General features: G+C 35.1%; 1 protein-coding gene across 4 annotated transcripts in view; it reads left to right on the top strand.

Annotated features, from left to right (window-relative positions):
• Positions 1-21,184, top strand: part of METAP1D (methionyl aminopeptidase type 1D, mitochondrial) — a 70,410-nt gene that overhangs the window by 34,180 nt on the left and 15,046 nt on the right. For 3 of the 4 annotated variants that reach the window (XM_006921193.3, XM_015596789.2, XM_025039496.1), the window contains exons 2-5: positions 15,698-15,855; positions 17,827-17,976; positions 19,379-19,527; positions 20,108-20,150. In XM_006921193.3, coding sequence (XP_006921255.1) covers positions 15,698-15,855; positions 17,827-17,976; positions 19,379-19,527; positions 20,108-20,150 — 500 coding nt within the window. Of the gene's footprint in view, positions 1-2,514; positions 2,670-15,697; positions 15,856-17,826; positions 17,977-19,378; positions 19,528-20,107; positions 20,151-21,184 lie in introns of all 4 variants that reach the window. The other variant, XM_025039495.1, reaches the window with a different exon arrangement.

The following is a 21,184-nucleotide window of genomic DNA, read 5'->3' on the forward strand; positions in this document are numbered from 1 at the left end:
AGGCTGGCATATTAGTTTAAAATTTGTTTTTATTTAAAGTTCTTGGTCTCTTTCACTATTATAAGGCCAGGGGAAGTTTTGTAATTATCTGTGCTGTTTGCTCAATGCATTCAGGCAGTCACGTCCCTGTAGATACAGTTATAGTGACATAAGCGAAGAAGCAAGACAAGAACCTTAGCACTGAAAAGATTATGGTTGCTTCAACCCAGCCTAGACACACAATTCAAAACAAAAACAAGACTAAGCTGTAAAATGAGATAAGTAAGTATAGAATAATAAGTCTAAAAAGTTCTAATTCTCCCCATCTCCCCCAAAATTAGGTCATGGATTTTTTTTTTTTTTTAATTGTTAAATACCACACCCTTCCAAAAAAAAAACTATCCTTCATTTTTTGGTGCCTTTAGTTTACTGGCACTTCAGCATCTGTTAGCCCACCCAGTCCAGTGCTTCGTATTTGAAAAGAGGAAAAGGTAATATTGGGACAGACAACATGAGACGAGTGAGTTGGCAATGATAGAAAAGAAGTCTGGTTAGCCCCCGTCAGTCCCTTCTCACTTCTTTCTAATGGAAAAAGTGTGAGTCTGTATGTATGTTCGACTTTTTTTGATATATTAAGGAGCATAAAATATGACACTGGAGTATTTATACTTCAATTTTTAAAGCTTAAGTTTTTTAAAGAAAAGTAAGTTTAGTATTACTGCCCTATATTCAGACAGAAAACATAGTGGAAAAAAATCCATTTATAATAGCAACCAAGAATATAAAATACCTAGGAATAAACAAATAATAAAGAACTGTATAAGACATATATGAAGAAAACATTAGATTGCTATTGAGGGATATTAAGAATACTTTTGTAAATATGAAAATATCTCTTAAATAAGATAGCTAAACATTTAAAGAATCATATTCTCCCTTGATTAATCCACAAATTCAATATAAACCCAATTGTATGGCCAAAACACTTTAAATAAAGTTGAAACACAAATGGCAAACTGAAAAAAGTATTTGAAATGAATAAGAATAAATGAAAAAACAGCCTGAGACCTAAATGGAGACTTCACAACAATATAAATACATAAATAGAGGGAAAGATCTTCAACCGCAGTAGTATCTGAAGAAAAATAAGTAAAAGTGAGATATCATTTTTCATTTATCAGACTGACAGAGATTTAAACAATAATATCGGTGAGGGGATAGGGAAATAGGCACCATTGGAAATATAAATTGCTATTTTTGTGGAGAGCAGGTTTGCAAATATATCAAAATTGTGCATATTCCTTAACCCAAAAGTTCTACTTCTAGGAAGTTAAACTAAAAAGAGTAGTTGGTCATATGTGCAACTGTATTAGTAAAAAGTATACTATGCAAGGAAAAAAAGCAAAAAAAGAACCTAAACTCTTATCATTGGTCAAATAAAGTGCTATGTGACCTATCCATATAAAGAAATACTATGAAACCACTAAAACAACCCAAGAGGCCTCTAAAGGATCATGTAGAGCTAGATTTTTTGTTAGAGACAGATGTCTTTCATATATCGCAGAGAGAAATTAATTGCTTTCAAAATAGCAGTTTAATAAAACTACATGTATAGATAATATGTATAAAATATGATAAATTAATATGCTATAAAATATATATTAGTAGATACATAGAGAAATGTTCGAAAATGTATTTGCTGAATGTCAACAGTGATCGTTTGAGGAAGATTTTTACCGTTTTTTACATTTTACTGTTTCTACTTTTTCAGTATTATTATAAAAACATTTAATACCATGCATTCGCCATTTTTATAATCGGGACAACAAAACATGGGCTTCTCATGGACTCTGGCTCTGTGTGGTTGGTTTCAGGAGAAGGCAGAGCACATCTACTTGAGAGGATGACCTTTGAGAAGTGGGTTCTCAAAGTTAAATGAAAATGAAAAAGTTAATGCTAGACACTGTCTTCTTCACAGCTGCTAAAGACCCACTAAAGAGCTTCTGTTGGGAGGGAGACGATTGTGTGTGGCTTCCGTACTTGTTACTAGAAAGCACCTAATTCATATGGAACAAACAAAGTCGTAAGATGGCTGTGCAGAAAAGTATGCTGGCACATTGAATGGCCTTGTAGACCAAATCATCCCTCAGTCAGACCCAATGTAAAGTCAGTCTGATGATGAAAGGAAAGGAAACTGAGTTGCTGTTTATGAGTTCACATCTGTTGCTTTCAATATTCCTCATCAGATACTGGACCCAAGTGATCTGCAGCTATTTCTAAAGGCTGGTTCTGCTTTTTCTAGTTCCCTGCCTTTTCTGTACTTTCTAGAAGCCATCAGCAAGCAAGACAGGACTATTATCCAGAGTGAGGGCTGTGTTCTCGTCTCTGCTGCTGTATATTTTTACAGATACTATACATCTGACGCTACTTGGGGCCCAGTCTCTCATTTGGAGCTGGGCTCCCCAAATCTTCTTCTTTCCTCTCGAATGAAAAAGGTTTTATAGATTTCCATCTAATATTTTTTAAAAATTACAGTTTGGTAGCTCAGAAGTTTGTCCCTGGGGGTGTTCACTTGGATTCTGAAAATGAAGCTAGAGTCTTGAAGTCGTTTCCGAATAAATAATGAAACATATGATCAAAGTCTGCAACTCATCCTTTTCCTTAACCACATCCGAGATAACCCGGCGATGGTAAGTGTCATTCATGTGAATAGATTCTCTAGTTTTAGTTTTCAAGGCCTTTTTCTTTTTTCATTCTAGCTGTCTGAATGATTAATGTGACTAGGAAAATACTGTTGACCCATTTAAATCATGTCAAACAACATCCATTGCTCATCTGCATAATGAAATACACACTGAACATTACATCTTAAGTTGGAGCCAGTGAACTGCAAAATAATGTTTTACTCATGTAGCTTATAAAGTAAAATATAAGACATTAGGACTGACTATAGCATTAAATATTAAACTATTCAAATGGTAATTGTCAATGAAAATCACCTATAAACTGAAACAGCTACTAGCTTTAGTAGTTAATTAGAGGAAGTGGGGGTGGTTGCATGCAACAGTGTGAGTTTAAGGAAAGTCTTTATGTCAAAGCATGTTTTAATATTATTTGACTATTACGGGATTTATTGTGTATAGTTGAGTTTTTTCAATTGTTAATCAGTGGTTGTGAAAATAACAGTTTGCTGAAAAAAATTAGAAAAAAATCGTCATTTTTATCATGGTTTCATTAATTTGGTCCCTGAATAATTTTAAAGAGAGCTAATTTATAGTTGAAACTATTTTGATCAATGATCAGACAACAAAGATAATCTTTGACTGCTTTTGAAATATTTAAATTTTGTAAAGACATTTATACAATGTTTAAATAAATATAAAATTTAAAGACACTGAATTTAGTTTATCAGGTTTCCATGGTTACACCTTTTCAAGTTATTTTGTATATTGTGTAAATAGGGCTGTGAGTCGCTGATAATTACTTGTTTTTTTGTTTGTTCTGTTGGTAATTCTGTGTTTAGCTGAATTTAATACAGTTCACACGGTTTGCTTTGGTTTATGTATATTTTAGTGTTTGTGATTGACAGTGATTGAGCATTTTTTATGGAGTGCTTGCCTTTTTTGTCATAAATGATGTATGTTGGTAGTGCTTGAAATGTAAATAAGTTCTTCCTGTATCACTGTTTAATGAACAGGAATTTTTATGCGAAGAAGACTTCTTGGTAAATTTTAAAAATGATGTTTGGTGAGCACTAGAATATTTCTATTAAATAGTTGCACACCAAGACAAATATGTTTAAATTCTTACAAACTAAGTTACCTAGGTAACCAAGGACAACGGAACAGTTTATGGACAGGCACAACATTGACCAAACACTATTTAGTAAGATAATAAAAATAGCAGCATTCTAATCTAACACTTATAATTGTTTGTGATAGTGAGCTTTATAGGGAATGTATTCACTGCCAAGTGGAATCTTTCTATAACGTGATTTCTCCCATCTCACCTTTGCACAAATATAAAAACTATTCTATATACTATGTGTTTGGAAGGATATGATTCTTGAGTAAAGCTAGGGTCTTTTATGCCTCCGAATGGAAGAAGAGATTTTCCTTAGACCTCATGATTAGCCATCAGCATTCTAGCAAGGCCTGTCCAAGAAAAATGTCAAAATTAGCCTGTGCATACTTCTTCCGACTGAGTTAAAGCCTTCTCTCTGTACACTACAACCATGAGATGCTGTCTAGTTTGTAAAGCACTTATACATCTGCAGTCTCATTTGATAGTCAGGGTGGTTCTTTGATGAAGGTAGGAGAGGCACAGTGCTTTGGATAACGTGGTTTTTAAGTAGCAGCTCTGGGACCCAATGTAGGAACTCATGAATCCTTTGTGAAGTATTTACTTTATGAATCATCTAAAGCGCAGTTTGAAATTCAGGCTGGTTTATACCTACTGATTAGTCCATTTTGGAGTGACTGTCTCCTGCAGTCAGGCAACCAATGATCATGATTACCATTTATCGAGTGCTAACCTTGTGCGCCTTTCTACACCTATTGTCATACAATTATCATAGCAATCCTGTGAGAAAGGTAGTCTTGTTAACAGATGAGGAAACTTAGTCTTCGAGAGTTTAACTAACTTGTCCTAGTAACCCAACTCAGGGAAGGAAAACAAATTTAAGCAACAACTCAAGTAAATACAATTACAAAGACATTTTTTAGAGGAAAATCCAATGATGCATTCACAAACAAAATATATAGTGTTTTAAATTCCACACTGCTTCCTTCTTTTTACCTCCAAATTAGCTATGTTTTATTTTGGCATTTGGGGGTTGGTTTTCTTTTTGTAACACTCTGGTAGAAATGTTCAATACACCTCACATTCGATAATAAACCTGTTTCGAATATTGTACATATAAAATATATTTCAGTATTGTGATTATGTTGAAGACTTTAATCTAAAAATGAGATGGTGAATTTGTCATTCCACCAAGTGTGAATAATCTTGGTCAGCTAAGGTTTTCAAGTAACACTGTGTTTTCAAATATGAGAGGCAGCCTGCCTTACACAGATAAAGAGTACACGTTTTGTTTGTTAGCAATGATGGTGGTTTTAATTTTTAATCTTTAGTACAAAAAATAATGGTTTTATAATTGAGCATCCATATCTAAGGAAAAAAAATACAAGGACCAGTTTATAAACAGGCTTCCATGGGACTCATCTTCTAAGCCTGTACTATTTTAATATATTGTACTTTTTGCATTAATGCCTTAAAGCCGTGGAGTGATTATTTATTCACATGGTTAAGTAAGTCTACATAGTTTAATTGAATATAAAATTATTTCTGGCAACATAACTACATCAATCCAAAAAGCTGCCTTCAGATCATTTTGGAATTTTTTCTTTTACTGAAGAAGCTACTGTATATTTTCTCTTTATTTTTCTCATGAAAATAACTTCTTGGTGCATGATCTTGGCTTCTATTGTCTTTAATCTATATAATCTCAGCTACAGAAGCTTGGAAATATATTGTTTTCCTGGAGCTTTAGCTTTTTCATTTTAGGTTGTGATTATTGGTCTACTTACCTACTTACCACTCCACTCCTATTGCCTGGTTATAGGGCAGAGACAAAACTCCCACAATTGTCAAAATAACCACTGTAGGATTTATATTCAAATGTTTTCTTTTTATTTCATGCCTTTCACTGGGATTGTACAGTGAAAACATTCTCAGGAAAATATTAAAATGTAGAAATTTTTTTGGCATTGATACTGCAGTTTGGTCAAAGCTCTAAGCCATTTTATACCAATTGTTTGCATAAATAACTTTAAATGGCTCATAAAAAGGTGAAAAAAGAGAAAAAGAAATACATCCAACAATATAACTAGAGCATGTTGCATATAGAATTCAGTTGACACTACTATAACATGAAGACTAAAATTACACTCTTTTCAAATGTTAGTACAATTGAAAAATATTCATATTAAAGCTGTTACTTTGCTCATAAACTATAAGTCCCAATGTCTTCTATTACCGAATATTTTTATCCAAATTATTAATATTTTGGGTAGTATTTTACATGAAAGTAGTGTTTATGAATAGTCTTTAAAAAAATAAAGGAGTTTCTTAGGATATCAGGTTTTTTAAACCTCTGATATTTTTATATGGACTTTCCCCAAAATTGAACTCAGTGTGTGATATCTGTGAAATTGCTCTTTCTGGTTCTTACTTGTGTGCTCAAATATAAAAATTTTCTATTTTCTTCTTTAACAAAAGTGTGTGAGGCAACAGGAATGGTTTTTTGGGGGCTGTTTTTTTTTTTTTTTTTTTTTTTTTGTGAGAGAGTCTTTGGGAAGTTGAAGTTTGCCAGATGTTCTGTGCTAACCTAGGGGTGTGCATTCTCTGGGTATCAGGACTATGTGAAATTCTTTTTTGTTACTTTTCTGGAATAACTTTTGCTTTTGGTTCATTTTGGTGTTATACTTCTACTCTGATCAGAGCTTGTCTTTTATTCTGTATTTAAATGACATTACGGCATCCAGAAAATCTGGCAAAGAAAATGATATTTTGATGACATTTTTCACAGGGCTCAACTAGAATGAATTATTACATTTTAACCACAGACCTAATAAACAACTCCTTTATTTTCCCTAGGAGAATACAATATTTCTTTGTCTAAGAAGTTGCCTGAGTATATGTATTGTTGAAGTGCTAAAAAGCTGCTTTTCTCTAAACTTTAGCTGAAAGACAATGGGATTTTCTAAGCATATACTATTTCAGTATGACTCAATATTTTATGATTATAAAGATGAATTTAGATTTAAAATTTGAAGTAAACATTTTTTATCTTAAATGGAGAAATTTCACGCAATAGCCCTAATTCCTTTTACAAATGAATCATTTCTATGGACGTTCCACTTATCCACCCAAAGATCTGCTTTTAGTTTTAGACTTTGAGTTCTTACTGTAATCATTGACACCCTCCCGGAGCTGTGGTTGGGCCAGCCTAAAGGAATTTTTTTCTAGGCCCACAAACATAAATTTACTTTATTAAGTGGTATTTATGAATAGTCTTTTAAAAAAATAAAGGACTTTCTTATGATATCAGTTTTTTTAAACTTATGATATTTTTATATGGACTTTCTCCAAAATTGGACTCCATGTGTGATCTGTGTTTCCAAAGTAGGCTGGGGGTGTTTTATTCTCCCAAGAAGAGGGGACTGCTTTTCGGTTAAATCATAGGTCCCTGGGTGCTGGTGTTGGACATTAATGAATTGTAGTATTATCCAATTAGCTTTTGTAAAGAAGCAAAATGAAATATTTTCCTAAACCCTTTCTGAACTTGTCATTGATATTATACTATATCAGTTGCTATTGATAATTTTTTAAAAGGGAGGAGGGTTATAGCACGGAGCCAACTTCCTGAGGGAGCCTTGGGGAAGGTCATGTTTTGCCATGACCTGGGCATCATTCTTAAATGTTGTTATTATTGGAAGAGGGTGCCCTCAGGCCACTGCCTTTCCTCTCCCCAGAAGTACTCTGACTGTGGCTGACTTTCCAGCTCATCTTCTCTAGAACCAGAACCCCCAGGCTCTGCTGTATGGCTCCATGATGGCTTCTGACATCCACAGGCTGGTATCTCACTTTCCTTTGACACTTAGTTTTATTAATAGTAGTGGCCCAATCCTATTTTAATACCAGAATGATGAAGTCTCATAGATATTGCAAACTTAGAGCTTTAAGCAGCTAGGACAAATTTTTGTGTTTCACCATAAAAGTGACTTGAGATTTTTTTTTTTTTTTGGTCACTTAAAATATTCCACACACTTCTTTTTTATTTCTGTGGAATCTTTGTTACTGTTTTAGCAATCTTAACTGTAAATAATTTCAAGGACAACCCTGTTGGAGGTCAAATAGAATATTTCAGGCAAGTATTTATGCCAATGTACTTTAGACTCAACTATGTGCTTTATTTTGAGCATTAAAGAAAATGATCTGTTTTCTAACACCTCTATAACAACTGGACCTGCATCCTCTTTATAAATGTTGTTTAATAAACACTGTAGCTTTATCATTCGGAGGCTGTTCCCAAATGCTGTTAATTAGCGGGGTGAGGGGGGTGGGGGGGTGGGTACGGGGAATGTTTTTTACAAGTTTGTGAAACAGATCCACTCTTTTCCTTGTAATGGCATCTTAGCTTGAAATCCAGGAAGCAATGGTATATGGTGTCCATATCCATGATTTCCTGAATTGGAGAAAAAGTGTGGAAAGCATCTGGGGAAAAGGAGGCTCTTTACCAGCTTATTTCCTGTAAGCTCAATTGGAAGACCTTGTCTGTGCAAATAGATTTCAAAATAGAGCCTGCCCTTTGACTGTCTCCATAATTACATGGCTCGCTCTGTATTTTATTTGGCCGCCAGAGCAGTTAACCCCTGGAAGGAAGGGGCTGATGGCATGGCCAGCTTGGCTCCTCAGACATGTCCATGGGAATGAATAAACCACTGTTTGGAGAAGCCCATAACTAAAAACACAGCAGAATAGTCTTCGACTGAACTGAAACTTTAAAAAAAACAAGTTTAATAATGTTTATTATGATTGGTTTTAAAACTTACTTTGTCCTTATTGTATAGATTATTGTGAGATATTAATTGTTTAAAAAAAAATTGGAGTTGGGGAGTTCCTTGTTGCTTTGATGTAATCAACATCTGTCAACAGAATGAATTTGCTTTTGTTTAGTTTCAAGGGCTCTTGTCCTTTAGCTTTGCCCAATCAGTAGCTGCTTCAGCCTGGGGCATTCCCCTAGCTGGTTTTTTTTTTTTTTCCCCCAACAAATGCACAGGTTATTTATTTCTTGTGAAATGTGAGTTTCTCTTCTGCTTTATAGTCTCCTTGAAATGGAAAGCAACCTTCGGTCTTTCTCATTTGCTTTTGAAATATGTATCTTAGTACCAGATTGTAAAAATCAATGAGTTATATCAAGTGATGCAGAATATTTAATTTGTCTTTTGCAACATTTGTGCAAGTTATCAAACCTATCAAGCAGACAATGTTTTAGTCAAAGAAATATAAGGCATGGATACTTTTGCACTATTCTCTTTTAGACTGGAAGCGCACAGTGCTGTAAGAGCCTGAGCTCCTACCCTGGGTAATTGGTTGGAATACATGAAGTGTGATCTTTCTATGGTTCTAAATCTACGCCTTGAAAATGTATTTCTGTGGTTCAGGCCTTTCCAAGCTTCAGTAGGAAGCAATATTTCTAAACAGTTAAAAATATCTCAGTTTGCTGTCACAAAGTAAGTTGCCTTGTTTTAAGTTAATGTATTATTTAAGCAAATCATTTGGTTTAAAATTTAAATTATCAATAAGTGTAAGAGCCGTTTTTGAAAATGAATTAGCAAAACATTGTTGTTTTCTCTCTTAGTAATCATAAATCATTTAAATCTGGCAGGCATTCCTCCCTTCACCCAAAATAATTGCCTCCATTTGTAAAATCAATTAGATGTTGATATGCTATAAATAATAGTTTTGTTACTAGACTTTGGCATTTGTTGATCATTATGAAAAAACATATTCAGTAAGACATTTTACAGGATGTCTTTTAAATTACATATTGTCTCTGGTCCACATTTGTTAGCTAATGTAAAGTAGTACAGGCTACTTTATTGTGTTGTTTGCTACCCAGATATTTGATACCTTTGAAATGTAGCATAACTGAGGATTGATGGTATGCTGCAGGGTGAAAGTGCTTACCTGGAAACGTACAATGAAAAATATAGGTGTTGGTAGCCTACACTTGAGGACAAATATACTTCGTTCAGTGTTACTACTGCTTAAAATAATAAGCATTTTAAATATCTCTTTGAAAGTTCATTCAGACCTCTCTCTAAAAATACTTGCTGACCAAAAGAAAACTCGCATTTTCAAGCATAAATCGGCTTAATTAAGGGTCATCGATAGAGGTGCACATAAAAACCAACGGCTCAGTGGGTGAAATGGAAGTGTTTCATTATGTGGTATACAATGCGTGAGCAGATAACAATTAAAATGGACCCTGAGTAAGGGGCCAGTAAATATAGAGCATATTTGTGCAACAGCACAATGCATTCCTCCCTCCATCATACTTGAATTCTAATCGCACCTTTAGACCTAATCTGTAAAGGGAAATAAAATGCAGCTTTTAGAAACTGAAGTTATTATCAAACATGAACATATTTAAAACTATAACCTAGATTTTATTGCAAGTACATATTTAAAATATAAAAAACGTGCCGCAGGATTCAGAGGACATATAGCAATTTCAAGAGACATTCATGCTGCACGGTGTGCTTCTCTGTGGAGTGGAAGAAGCAGTTGCCTATAATTTTCAGCGTTCAGCTCAAACTAGGTGCTGATAGAATTTTTGTGACACTGAAAATAATTCTTATTATTACCTTTGATAACAGAAAATATTCTAGTGTTCATAACAAATAAAGTATAGATTTACTGCCTAAAGAAAACCTACAGAGTTTCTGTTACGTAATCAACAGTAACAACACTCAGTATGATTATGTCTTTTAAGATGGAATTAGTCCAAAGCAGCTCCTTGCAGATCTGGGGCTCTCCTACTCTCCTGAGGTTTCTGATGGTTTCCTACTGATGTCTCTCCTAAACTTCAGTTTAATCAACTTGCCCCTTACAATAACTAGTACACACCTGAACCTTGTTTCCTGAAAACAGCTGTAACAAAAGAGGGTGTGCCATAGATGCTGAGTGAATGATGGTACCCAGAAGACAGAGACCAGCCCTGTGACTGATGAGAAACCAGGCCGGTGCCTCTGCCCTTAATGATGGACGTTGTGCATCAAATTAGCCATAACACTGAAGGTAGTAAGTGAGAAGTCAGATAAAGTTAAAAGAATGTATCAGCAATGATTTTATTTATTTGTTTGTTTGTTTGTTTATAAAATTCAGATAGAATTGACGTATAACACTGTATTAGTTTTAGGTATACAAAGCAGTGCTTTTATAAAGAAAGGAAATATATAGGAAACTCAACAAACATTTTCTAGAATGATCTGAAGCAGATACTGTAGTTGGTTATCCTATGACCCTGAATATCATTGGGACTGGAGATTTTGATTTTGCTCACTCTGCATTAAGAAAAATTGTTAATTACTATTTATTAATTACAATATGATAAATAAAGTTGAGGATGCTGCTTCCCCTGTCTCTTTTTATGGCCCTGTTAATTGGAGGGCCATTGTCTTCAAAAGGCATGTATTGACTTAATCCTATTTCTGCATTTCACCTGTGAAAACACTAGATTTATTTTCTGGTTTGTAATGAATAATTAGTGGAATAAACATGGTATGGTACCTTATAACTACATTTATAGAATATCTTTTATTGGATTGAAAGAAGATTTTGCTTCAAATAAAAAAGTATCATATGAAAATGAAATTGCTGAGATACCACCCACGTGTTTCTTATCATGAATATTTCCGGCTGTGTTCCCGATGTTTAAGTCACATGTGGGTGTGCCTACATCTTTTCAGCAGTGAGTCCATCATTTGACAGGACAGGTACATTAGGAGCACTGTTCATCCTACAAGTGAATGTCTCAAAAACTTCATCCAGATACCCTAGTAGAGGCCCGATGACTTCATGCTTCAAGCTTAAGTACATAGAAAAGATTCCCCCAGTAATGACTATATACTTGAACTTGGTAATTCTGATAAAGATGATCTCTCTTTTATGTTATCAGCCACATTGAAAAAAATTTTCATGAGCCCTAAAATCGATCAGCGTCTATATCATCCCATTACCTGGGATGTATGTAGCATGACAATCAGATGCTGCTGAGTGAAGGCATGAATGTCAAAGATAAAAGGCACCTCAAAGGTTATGAAGTCCACCTCCCTCACTTTACTAAGACTTCTGTATCACTGGGTAGTGTCTGTGTCCTCAGCACAGAGTTTGGCACCTGTAAGCTCTCATCAGTGTTCACTGTTAATGTCACTGCTCAAAGTCACATAGTTAGTTCTTGGCAGGAGCAGGAGTAGAAGTCAAATCCAAGGTATCATCCAATGCTGTGTTACTCTGGCCCGTTTTTCATCACGCATTATTGCCATTTGATATAAACTAATGTATTTGTTGGTTTGCTTCTTGTCTGCATCCCACCACAAAATATAAGCTCCATGAGAGCAAAGATTTTGTCACTTTGTTCACCCTGAGGCCAGAGCATGGCATATAGGAGGAGCTCAGTAAGTAGCTGTTGAATAAAAGAATAAATAAATTTAGAGGCCCACAGGTAAACATGTCGAAGAGTTGAGAAGGGAAAGGAAAAGACTTTAATATTCATGGAGCACCTACTTTTTAAATATGGTTTACATATACACTATCTCAGCTAATGCTCACAACAGCCTAGTGGTGAAGAAAGCACTACTATTCCCATGTGATGGGAAAGAAAGCAGGGCCCAGAAGTTTTGGTAACTCAGAGCTGACTTCAGAGCTCATGCTGTTTTCATTACCACAATGCCTCCCAATTAGATCAGTTCTAAGAATTTTCATGAATAGTACCTTCACTCTAAACAATATTTATTTTTTCATGATTGAAAAAAAAATTTCCTCAAAAATCCATCCCCTGAAAAACACATTCTAAAGTGAAGCTTGCCCCTGCACACTGCTGAAAGGCAGCTTGGAACAGCAGATACAGCCTTGGACTTGGACTTAGAAGACTTGAGGTAGCCATCGATCTATCACCAGAGGTGTGAGCCTTAGTTCCTAATATGTAAAATAGTGACATCGACAGCTGCCTGCCTACCTGAAAGAGTGGATAAGAGATAATGTACGTAGAGCACCTAGCACTATATGGCTATTCAATGTTAACCACTATTATTGTTACTATTTCTGTTAGTGTTGTCCTTATTAATAGTAATCATAATACATACTTTCCTCAAAAAGGTTATACTTGTGAGTTTGTCTTTGGATCTACCTACAGATGCAGAGTCATAGATTGTGAGTTTGTCTTTGGATCTACCTACAGATGCAGAGTCATAGATTGATTTCACCTGAATCTTTCTTAGCTTTAGCTGCGACCCAGATTTTCCAATACATATTCATTCACAAGCTGCCCTAACAACTTCTCATGGAATCAACGAAAGGAGCTTGCCTTGAGAGAGTGGATGGATTAGGTCAACCCATAACTCCTTTTGGAAAAATAATAATAGAAGTAACTTTTAATAGTTTTATGATGCCTTTCACACTTTCTGGGTGTTTCCATGTATGTTAGCTTATTTTTTCTCATGTGTGTGAGAGAAGTAATATACTTTGTGGGAGCAATTTGACCAGCTTTTCCTCAGCTTTGGCACTTACTGCATATGCCTGGGGAAGTTACCTTTGTGTGTCTCGCTCTCTTCAACTGTGGAATGGAGTAATAAGGTTCAAAACTCATGTGCTTCTCATGAAGATTAATGAGCTAACATACGTAAAGTGCCTACACATAAGTGCTCAGTATTAGAAGCTATAGCAGAGCTCATGTTTTCTTTCTCGTTTTACTTTCTAACTGTTCTTGGAAGAACTATCATTTATTGGGCATCTACTAAATGCAAGGCACTTTCGCATACTGTATTCCAATTAATTCTCACCTGAGAGTCAAAAGAAAAAACTTGTCCAGGGTCACACAGAGCTGAGATGAAATTCCAAACTTCTGTTTTCTAATCATCTGCTTTTCCTAGGATATTATCCTGACCCTCATATATCACCTGACAGTACAAGGGCTAGTGATGTCCTTAGGGAAATATTGCACTTTACAAACTTTAGAGACTATGTACCTACATCAAGCTACTTTAAAATAAAAAGGTGCTATTACTGACATTTTGTCAGATATTTGGAATTGTTTAAAATAATGCCCAAAATACCTCTGTAAGTTTGAGTCAACAATATTAAATTAAATTTTGGAAATTCAATTTATAATTGAGTGAAACTATGACACTGAATCACTGACCATTGGGGTTTGTTTGCATCGGTGACCTTTCCTCGTTCACTTAGAGATCTTGAGTTTTGGGACCAGTATTCACCTGCAAAATTTGTGTTTCCATTATGTTTCACAGCTGAAAGGTTACTCTTGGCCAATAATTCTCAAACTTGAGTGTGCATCAGAATCACCCTGAGGGCTTGATAAAGCACAGATTTCTGGCCTCATCCCCAAATTTCTGAATCCATTGTTTGAGAAGGGGCCCAAGAATTTGCATCTTTTTCCTGAATGATGCTAATACTGCTAGTCTGAGTACCACATTTTAAGAACCAGTGCTCTAGATGAGGAATCAGCAAACTTCTGTAAAGGGCCAAATCTGTCACAATTACTCAACTCTGCCACTGTAGATCAAAAGCAGCCATTAACAATTGTAAACAAATGAGGGTAACTATCTTCCAATGAGTATTTAGGAGCACTGAAATTTGAATTTCATATATTTCACATATTACAAAATATTATTTTTCTTTTGATTTTTTCCCCAACCATTTATAAGCATAAAAATCATTTTTAGGTCATGGCTGTATAAAAACAGCCAGATTTGATCTTTGAACTGTAGTTTGCTGACCCCTGATGTGCAATTATGACATGTTGGGGATTTTTTATACTATTATTTTAATTATAAAAGTAATGCAAGTGGATGATTTAAAAAATCTAACAGTATAGAAGAAAATAAAATGACTCAGGAAGCCTTCCTCCCTGTTCCCAGTCCCAGAAATAACCCCTATTGATGAACATTAATTTTCAGAAATGTTATAGGCATATACAAGCTTATATAAATGTATAGCTCTTTTTAGATTAATGGACTTTTATTCATACTGTTCAGCATTTGCTATTTTCCTAACTATGTGCTATGACGTCTTTCCATATCAATACTTGGAGATGATTTAGTTTCTTCTCTTTGATACTTGCATAGTTTTCTGTTGTGTGGATATAGCATAATATAGTTAACGAGTCCTGTACTGATGGACTTTTGGGTTAATTCCATTTTTTTCTACCACAAACAATGCTGCAGTAGGGTTCATCTTCACATATCCATCATTGGATGGTACCTAGGACTCTAGGAGATGAAATGCTGAATCAAGAGATATATGCATTTAAAATTTTGATTGATATTTCTAAATTCCTTTTGTGGGTACTTTAGGACCCTATTATTGTTTTCTTTCAGGGTCACACCCTACATTTTTGCTGTTTAGTCTTTATCTGCTTTGAGCATTCATCACAGTAAATTTCAGTATGATGCCTCGCTGCATGTGAAGTTAACACAGAGTAGTAATCCGATCGAGGGCAAAAAGTGCAGCTGGCAATTTGTCCATGATTCTTCACGGCTTTAAAGAATGAAAAGCCACCCAAACAGTGCTGTAAATCTAGTGTCATCTAAGACATTGCTTCGTAAGCTACCTCAGCAGAAATTGTTCTTTTTACAGACCTGGCGCTCAGCAGATGTTTCTATATGTTTGTTGCCTATTAGAGTAGAGTTTTCCATTGTCAAACATTTATGTAAACATGGTATTAGCTAATAATTATGCTGTGCTACTATTGTGCTAGAACTCAGAGTACTACTGCTTTCTTTTCTATTTGGGGCTTTTCCTTTTTGAGCCTATAGAGGATTGGAATAATGGTTTAATAGACAACAATGCAACATCTTAAAATGTAGCACTATGTTAAGTTTTTTACTTAAAATATGTCTCTTTCTGCTCCTAGGTTGTCATAGAATTTTCTCTTCACCACTCAATCATATCTACTCACACAAGCAGTCAAGCAGTCAACAAAGAAGAAATTTCATTTTCCGGAGACAAAGAGATATTTCATACAGTATAGTTTTGCCGGCTGCAGTTTCTTCAGCTCATCCAGTCCCTAAGGTACTGTATTGCCTATTATCTGCTGCTTTTTCAGCCGAGATAAAGGTTAACCACAGAAGTGATTAAATGTTTTTACACTTTTAATTTCTAAGCCATTTGAATCAAAAATTTTAAACTTGGTTTATGATTTAAAATTGTGATTTGAGAAGTTTTAACATTCTGCAGTTCTATAACATTAATTTTTTAAAATAAAGAGCTGAGCTTACAACCGCTTAGTTTATTTAGAATTAAAATTTCTGTCATGAAAACTTGTGTATTAAATTTCTAATATGAAGATAAAACTACATATATGTGTTTTTTTTACTCTTTTAGAGAAAAAAATTGACTGTGAAATTGCGATCATTCAAGAGGGATTATTTGAAACTAATACAGTTGATGTTTTTTTTCCTAAAGCCTGCTCTTACACTTTCTATGTTATTAATGCTGCTGTCTCTGAATCTCCTTTAGAGTAAATTAAAGAAAACATCTTGTCTCAGAGTGTTTTTGACTTTTTTCCCAGAGATTACAGTTCTGTGGAAAGACAATCTATCCTTTTTTAAAAATGCAATATAAAGGAGGTATGCGGGTCATTTAGGAAGAATGAGAATAGCTGAAAGAAGTACATATCTGTCACAAAAATCACCTGCTCTCCCCTTTTTTTGCATTTTTTTATAGTGAACCCACATTAAGTATATTATACTTCCTGAAGGTGAATAGCCCATTTTTGTGGCAGGGGCTGACGAGACAGGCCACCAGAGCCCAGAGGATGTTCCTGGTATTTCCTTCATTAGAAAAGAAAAATCTCCGGAGAGATGAATGTATCATTTTAGAATTTCAGTGACAACCCAACAGACCTGCCTGTAGTTATAACTTGCAGATCACAAAGCAGAGTAGAGACAAGACCACAGAGTCTGTGAGTGAGCTTTTGTGGGCACTAGTGAAAAAACTGTAGGAGATGCTCATCCATAACTCAGCTGTGCCAACCCAAGCAATGGTATATTCCCTGTCAGACAGGCCCATCAGAATGTGAGAGTAAGTGAAGGTCCTTAAATCCTGTGTGATGATGCACATCACAAAGAGCAGAGCCCTGACCTCAGCCCTTCCAGAGTTGCGGTGATGTCAATTAAACAGTGTTATTCCTCTCTGCTTCCTGTCCCCAGCAGCTGTGTAGCCTTACTGGGTACTGTTCAGCAATGCTTATGTAGTTTGTAAAGAACTATGCACAATCTTGAGAATTAGAGAAACTTTGTATGTAAGATAGTGTTTATTTTCTGAATACTACCCATGGATTTAAGTAAGTGATGGAGAATGTTCTACAAGAGTGATCAAGAGTTGACTTTTTTGAGTTTTGGGGCATTTTTTTAGTTTTTGACAAATGATAGAAATGTTCTAGGTGTTTTTTTATGTACTTAAAAAAGGAAGAAAAAGAAAAGAAAGCTGTTTTGTTGTTCTCTAGTCCCTTCTTAGTTTGGGTACAATTGCAAAGTGTAAGGAAGTGTGCATGTAATAGGCTTCAGTGGCCTTGACAGTCAGCCTTTTACATAGATTCATTCAGAGAGGGTGTTGTGAGCTATCCTTTGCATAAATTTTATCTTTGTGTTAAGAAGGTGAAAGTGCTCTTAATTAGCCATTTGACAATTTGGAAGCTTGATGCTATTTTTCTTCAATGACAATATACTTTTAATGGGGTTGGGAGAAGGAAGAAAAGAAAACTACTGTTTGTTTTGACCAGAAGTCTACTTCAGTCCAGTTTGACTCAAAGCACAGTAAGGTTAACAGACTATCCAGAGGCAGCACTAACAGGCAATGTTAAGTTCAAAAGGGCAGGGGAAGGAACTGGGGGCAGCCTGGAGGGTCTGTTGTGCTGGCTTCGGAGGTCGGTGCTCCGGCAGGAAGGGCAGAGCTCCATGAAGCAGGAGGCTGTGTCTGAAAAAATGATCCCATTGTCGTGCGCTGGGTTCTGATCTTCGTTTTCAATCCTTTCTCCTCAAGCACATAAAGAAGCCAGACTATGTGACGACAGGCATTGTACCGGACTGGGGAGACAGCATAGAAGTTAAGAATGAAGATCAGATTCAAGGGCTTCGTCAGGCTTGTCAGCTGGCCCGTCATGTCCTCCTCCTGGCTGGGAAGAGTTTAAAGGTGGAGTCTCACCAAGCCTCAGCAGGACTTATATAGGGGGCCACAAACCCTCCTCTTTTTCTCGTTTTTCTTTCACTCTTCTTTTGTACACATCTAACTTGTTAATAATAAAGTAAAGCCTTGGAATGGGGGAAAGGGATTGTATTATTTTATGTTTATTCAAGAGGTCATTTGAATAATTCTGCTACTTAAAATCCAAATTCAGTTTTAAGTAGCAGAATTCTGGAGGTACTTTGGACTCAGCCTATCCAAGTTGATCAATAGTAGCTGGCTCTGACTTTTGCCCCCTTCCTTCTGCGTATAGTTTCTGTTTTTATTCCCCCATTATTTCTGTGTGCCTGAAGAGTTGCTGTGCCTCAGCCTTTGTCTCCTATTTTCTTGCATTTGCTCTGCAAAGAAAGATCAGACCAGATACACAGAGCTATAGGTAATAGAGCAATGTAATTATGTGAAACTATCTTACTACAAGGTGTAGTTCTTTCAGAATAATCTGAAACACCCTGCTATATAAGAATCATAAAAGAAAATATGGGGCTGTAGTTTCCAAAAGGTGGGCAGAATTTAGGAAGTGAGACTCAACCATGAAATCACTTACTTAAAGTATCATCTGTATCATAAACTTGTTATAGTAACATAGCTAAACATATGTGAATATAAAATAACACAAAGAAAATTATTGAAAAAAGTTTATTTTTAATAAAAGATTTTGTTTTAGAATTTTATTAATGATTTATGAGGTTACGGAGATAGGTTTAACGTGCTCACAAAACTTGATTATAGTTTTCTTTTAGTTTGGGAGCAACTGGGTACCTCCTAGTAAGAGAAAAATATTTTTATAAAGTACAATGACATATTTAGTCATGAAAGAAATTAAAATTAGTGACAGTCAAATCTGTAAAAAATGTATCAGACTGGCTTTTAAATGACGATTCATAATCTCCATGTCATTGCTGCAAAACCCATGTAGTATTTCGCTGAGATAAAAAGGTGTGAGTTGACCTACTTTATCACCTAAACTGAAGAGCCTTTTGAGTATTTATGTATATGCTTCTGTTAGCCCAGGATACCAACCATTGAAGAAGAGGAAGGAACTGCCTAAGAACATATTTTTGAAATCTTCAGGCTACAAAGGAGTCATATCATTTAATGACTCACAAATGTTCTGAGTTTAAAATTTCCATTTCCTGATAGTCCATAACACCATCATATACTTAAACGATTGTCAAAAAGGCACAATTTAGGATTTCAATGTTAGTCATAATTAACTAAAATTTTGTACTACAAGTTTATCAGAGTAAATTTATACAATCTCACCTGAAAGTGCTGTAGCTAAAGGCATAATCAGTAGATACAAGAAATGTCTTCAACTCTCGCTGCGCAATTTCTTTATTTAATATTTTAGGTTGACATGACAACTGAAGAGATAGATGCTCTTGTTCATCAGGAAATCATCCGTCATGATGCCTATCCCTCACCTCTAGGCTATGGAGGTTTTCCAAAATCTGTTTGTACCTCTGTAAACAACGTGCTATGTCATGGTATTCCTGACAGGTATTCATTGCTTAATAACATACTGTTCTTTTGGAAACTAAAACATGAAACTAAGATCTATAACATATGGTGTAAGACATTACAGTTTAATTGAAACCCACGTGTAAACTTTTGAAGCAGATTATGGTAAAACAAAAAATTTGAAGTATTTGGCATCTCATTGGGCATAATACCCACATTTGTTTGTTAAAGCAGTATATAATCTAAGGAAGTGATTGCGCATTAAATATTTCTTTTACCTTCTTAGATTTTAACAATATAAATAGTAAAAATCTAAATATAGGTAAATATTGGTTATCAACTATTGTTCTGGCTCTTTGCAAAATTAAGGTAACTGATAAGTACATTTTTTAAATAACAGCAGATTTTTAAACAATGGCAATATGTTCATACTATGTATTTCTTATAAAATTTGATGTGACCAGCATAATTTAAAGATTAGATAATTATTCCACTTATTCTTCCTCCACTTCACATTCTCCTTGCAATTCATTAGGTTTGTGATAGTCATTAGGTATTTATTTTTATATTCCTTTTATTGAGATCTGCCTATCACCAATTTTTCCTGTTTATGTTTCAGTCGACCTCTTCAGGATGGAGATATTATCAACATAGATGTCACAGTGAGTAAATCATATAAAAAATAGTCTTTGATCAACTTCAGAATTGCTGGTAGCAACAGGAAGAAGAGTGGATTGAAAATGTGAACTGCACCGATGGAAGTGCTGTTTACTTCTAGACCCAGACGCAAGCAGCTGGTTTCCTTTTTTGTCTTTAACTCTGTGTTTATTCCAAGTAAACCCAGGCCTGACTTGAATTTAGGGCTGGAATCAGATGCACTGAGATCAATGTTGGCCTAAGTGAAATGTCAACCCAATCCTGCTATGTGTCATGTTTTTGAGAAGGTGTAATTGTTATTGATCCACTGTGTAGTTAATGCAGAGCACCACAGCACTGGGCAGCTGCTGAAGCTAGATATGTATGAGATGAGCTAACGCGAAGAAAGCCAGCATTTTTCCTTCACTCTGCCAAGATTGATCTTCCTCTTCCTAAAAAAACCTGCTGATTTTGAGTGGGGCCTGTCATTATCCTACTCTGTCATTAGGGGCTACATTGGCCTGTGTGTGTCAGTCTATTTGGACAGCAACTCTTTTGCTAGCAGTGTTCCTTAGATTTATTAAAATCCCTGAAGGTAGTAACATATTGTTCTATTTCTGGTATAGAGAGCCTTGAACTTGAAGCATACAAGCAGAGTGGTTTTCTCTCTGAACTTAAGTTTTCACCAAATGGTTAACAGCCTTTCTTTAAAAAAAATACTACTACTACTACTACTGATAATAATAATTTAACCTAGAAATTGCAAGTTGTAAAAGCTCTAACCTTTTCTAATATTCTTTGCCTTTGACTGTTCTCAGACTTGGATGATTTGTGCTTTGTCAGTGCATTTTATTAAAAAGTCTGGTAATGATACCTTTGAATGATGTAGACTGTAAATAAATCCTATACATCTGATGATTAATAAACAAATTTTAAATAAATAAATGTAATTTAAACATTGGATGAGAACTAATTGACATATACAGCATTATAGGAGTACAGTTTCTATTAATTAGGAAATATATTTAATAATAGTTATTTTATATCCAGACTATAAAAC

The sequence above is a fragment of the Pteropus alecto genome, unplaced genomic scaffold (genome assembly GCF_000325575.1).
Source record: "Pteropus alecto unplaced genomic scaffold, ASM32557v1 scaffold3, whole genome shotgun sequence".
Taxonomy (NCBI): domain Eukaryota; kingdom Metazoa; phylum Chordata; class Mammalia; order Chiroptera; family Pteropodidae; genus Pteropus; species Pteropus alecto.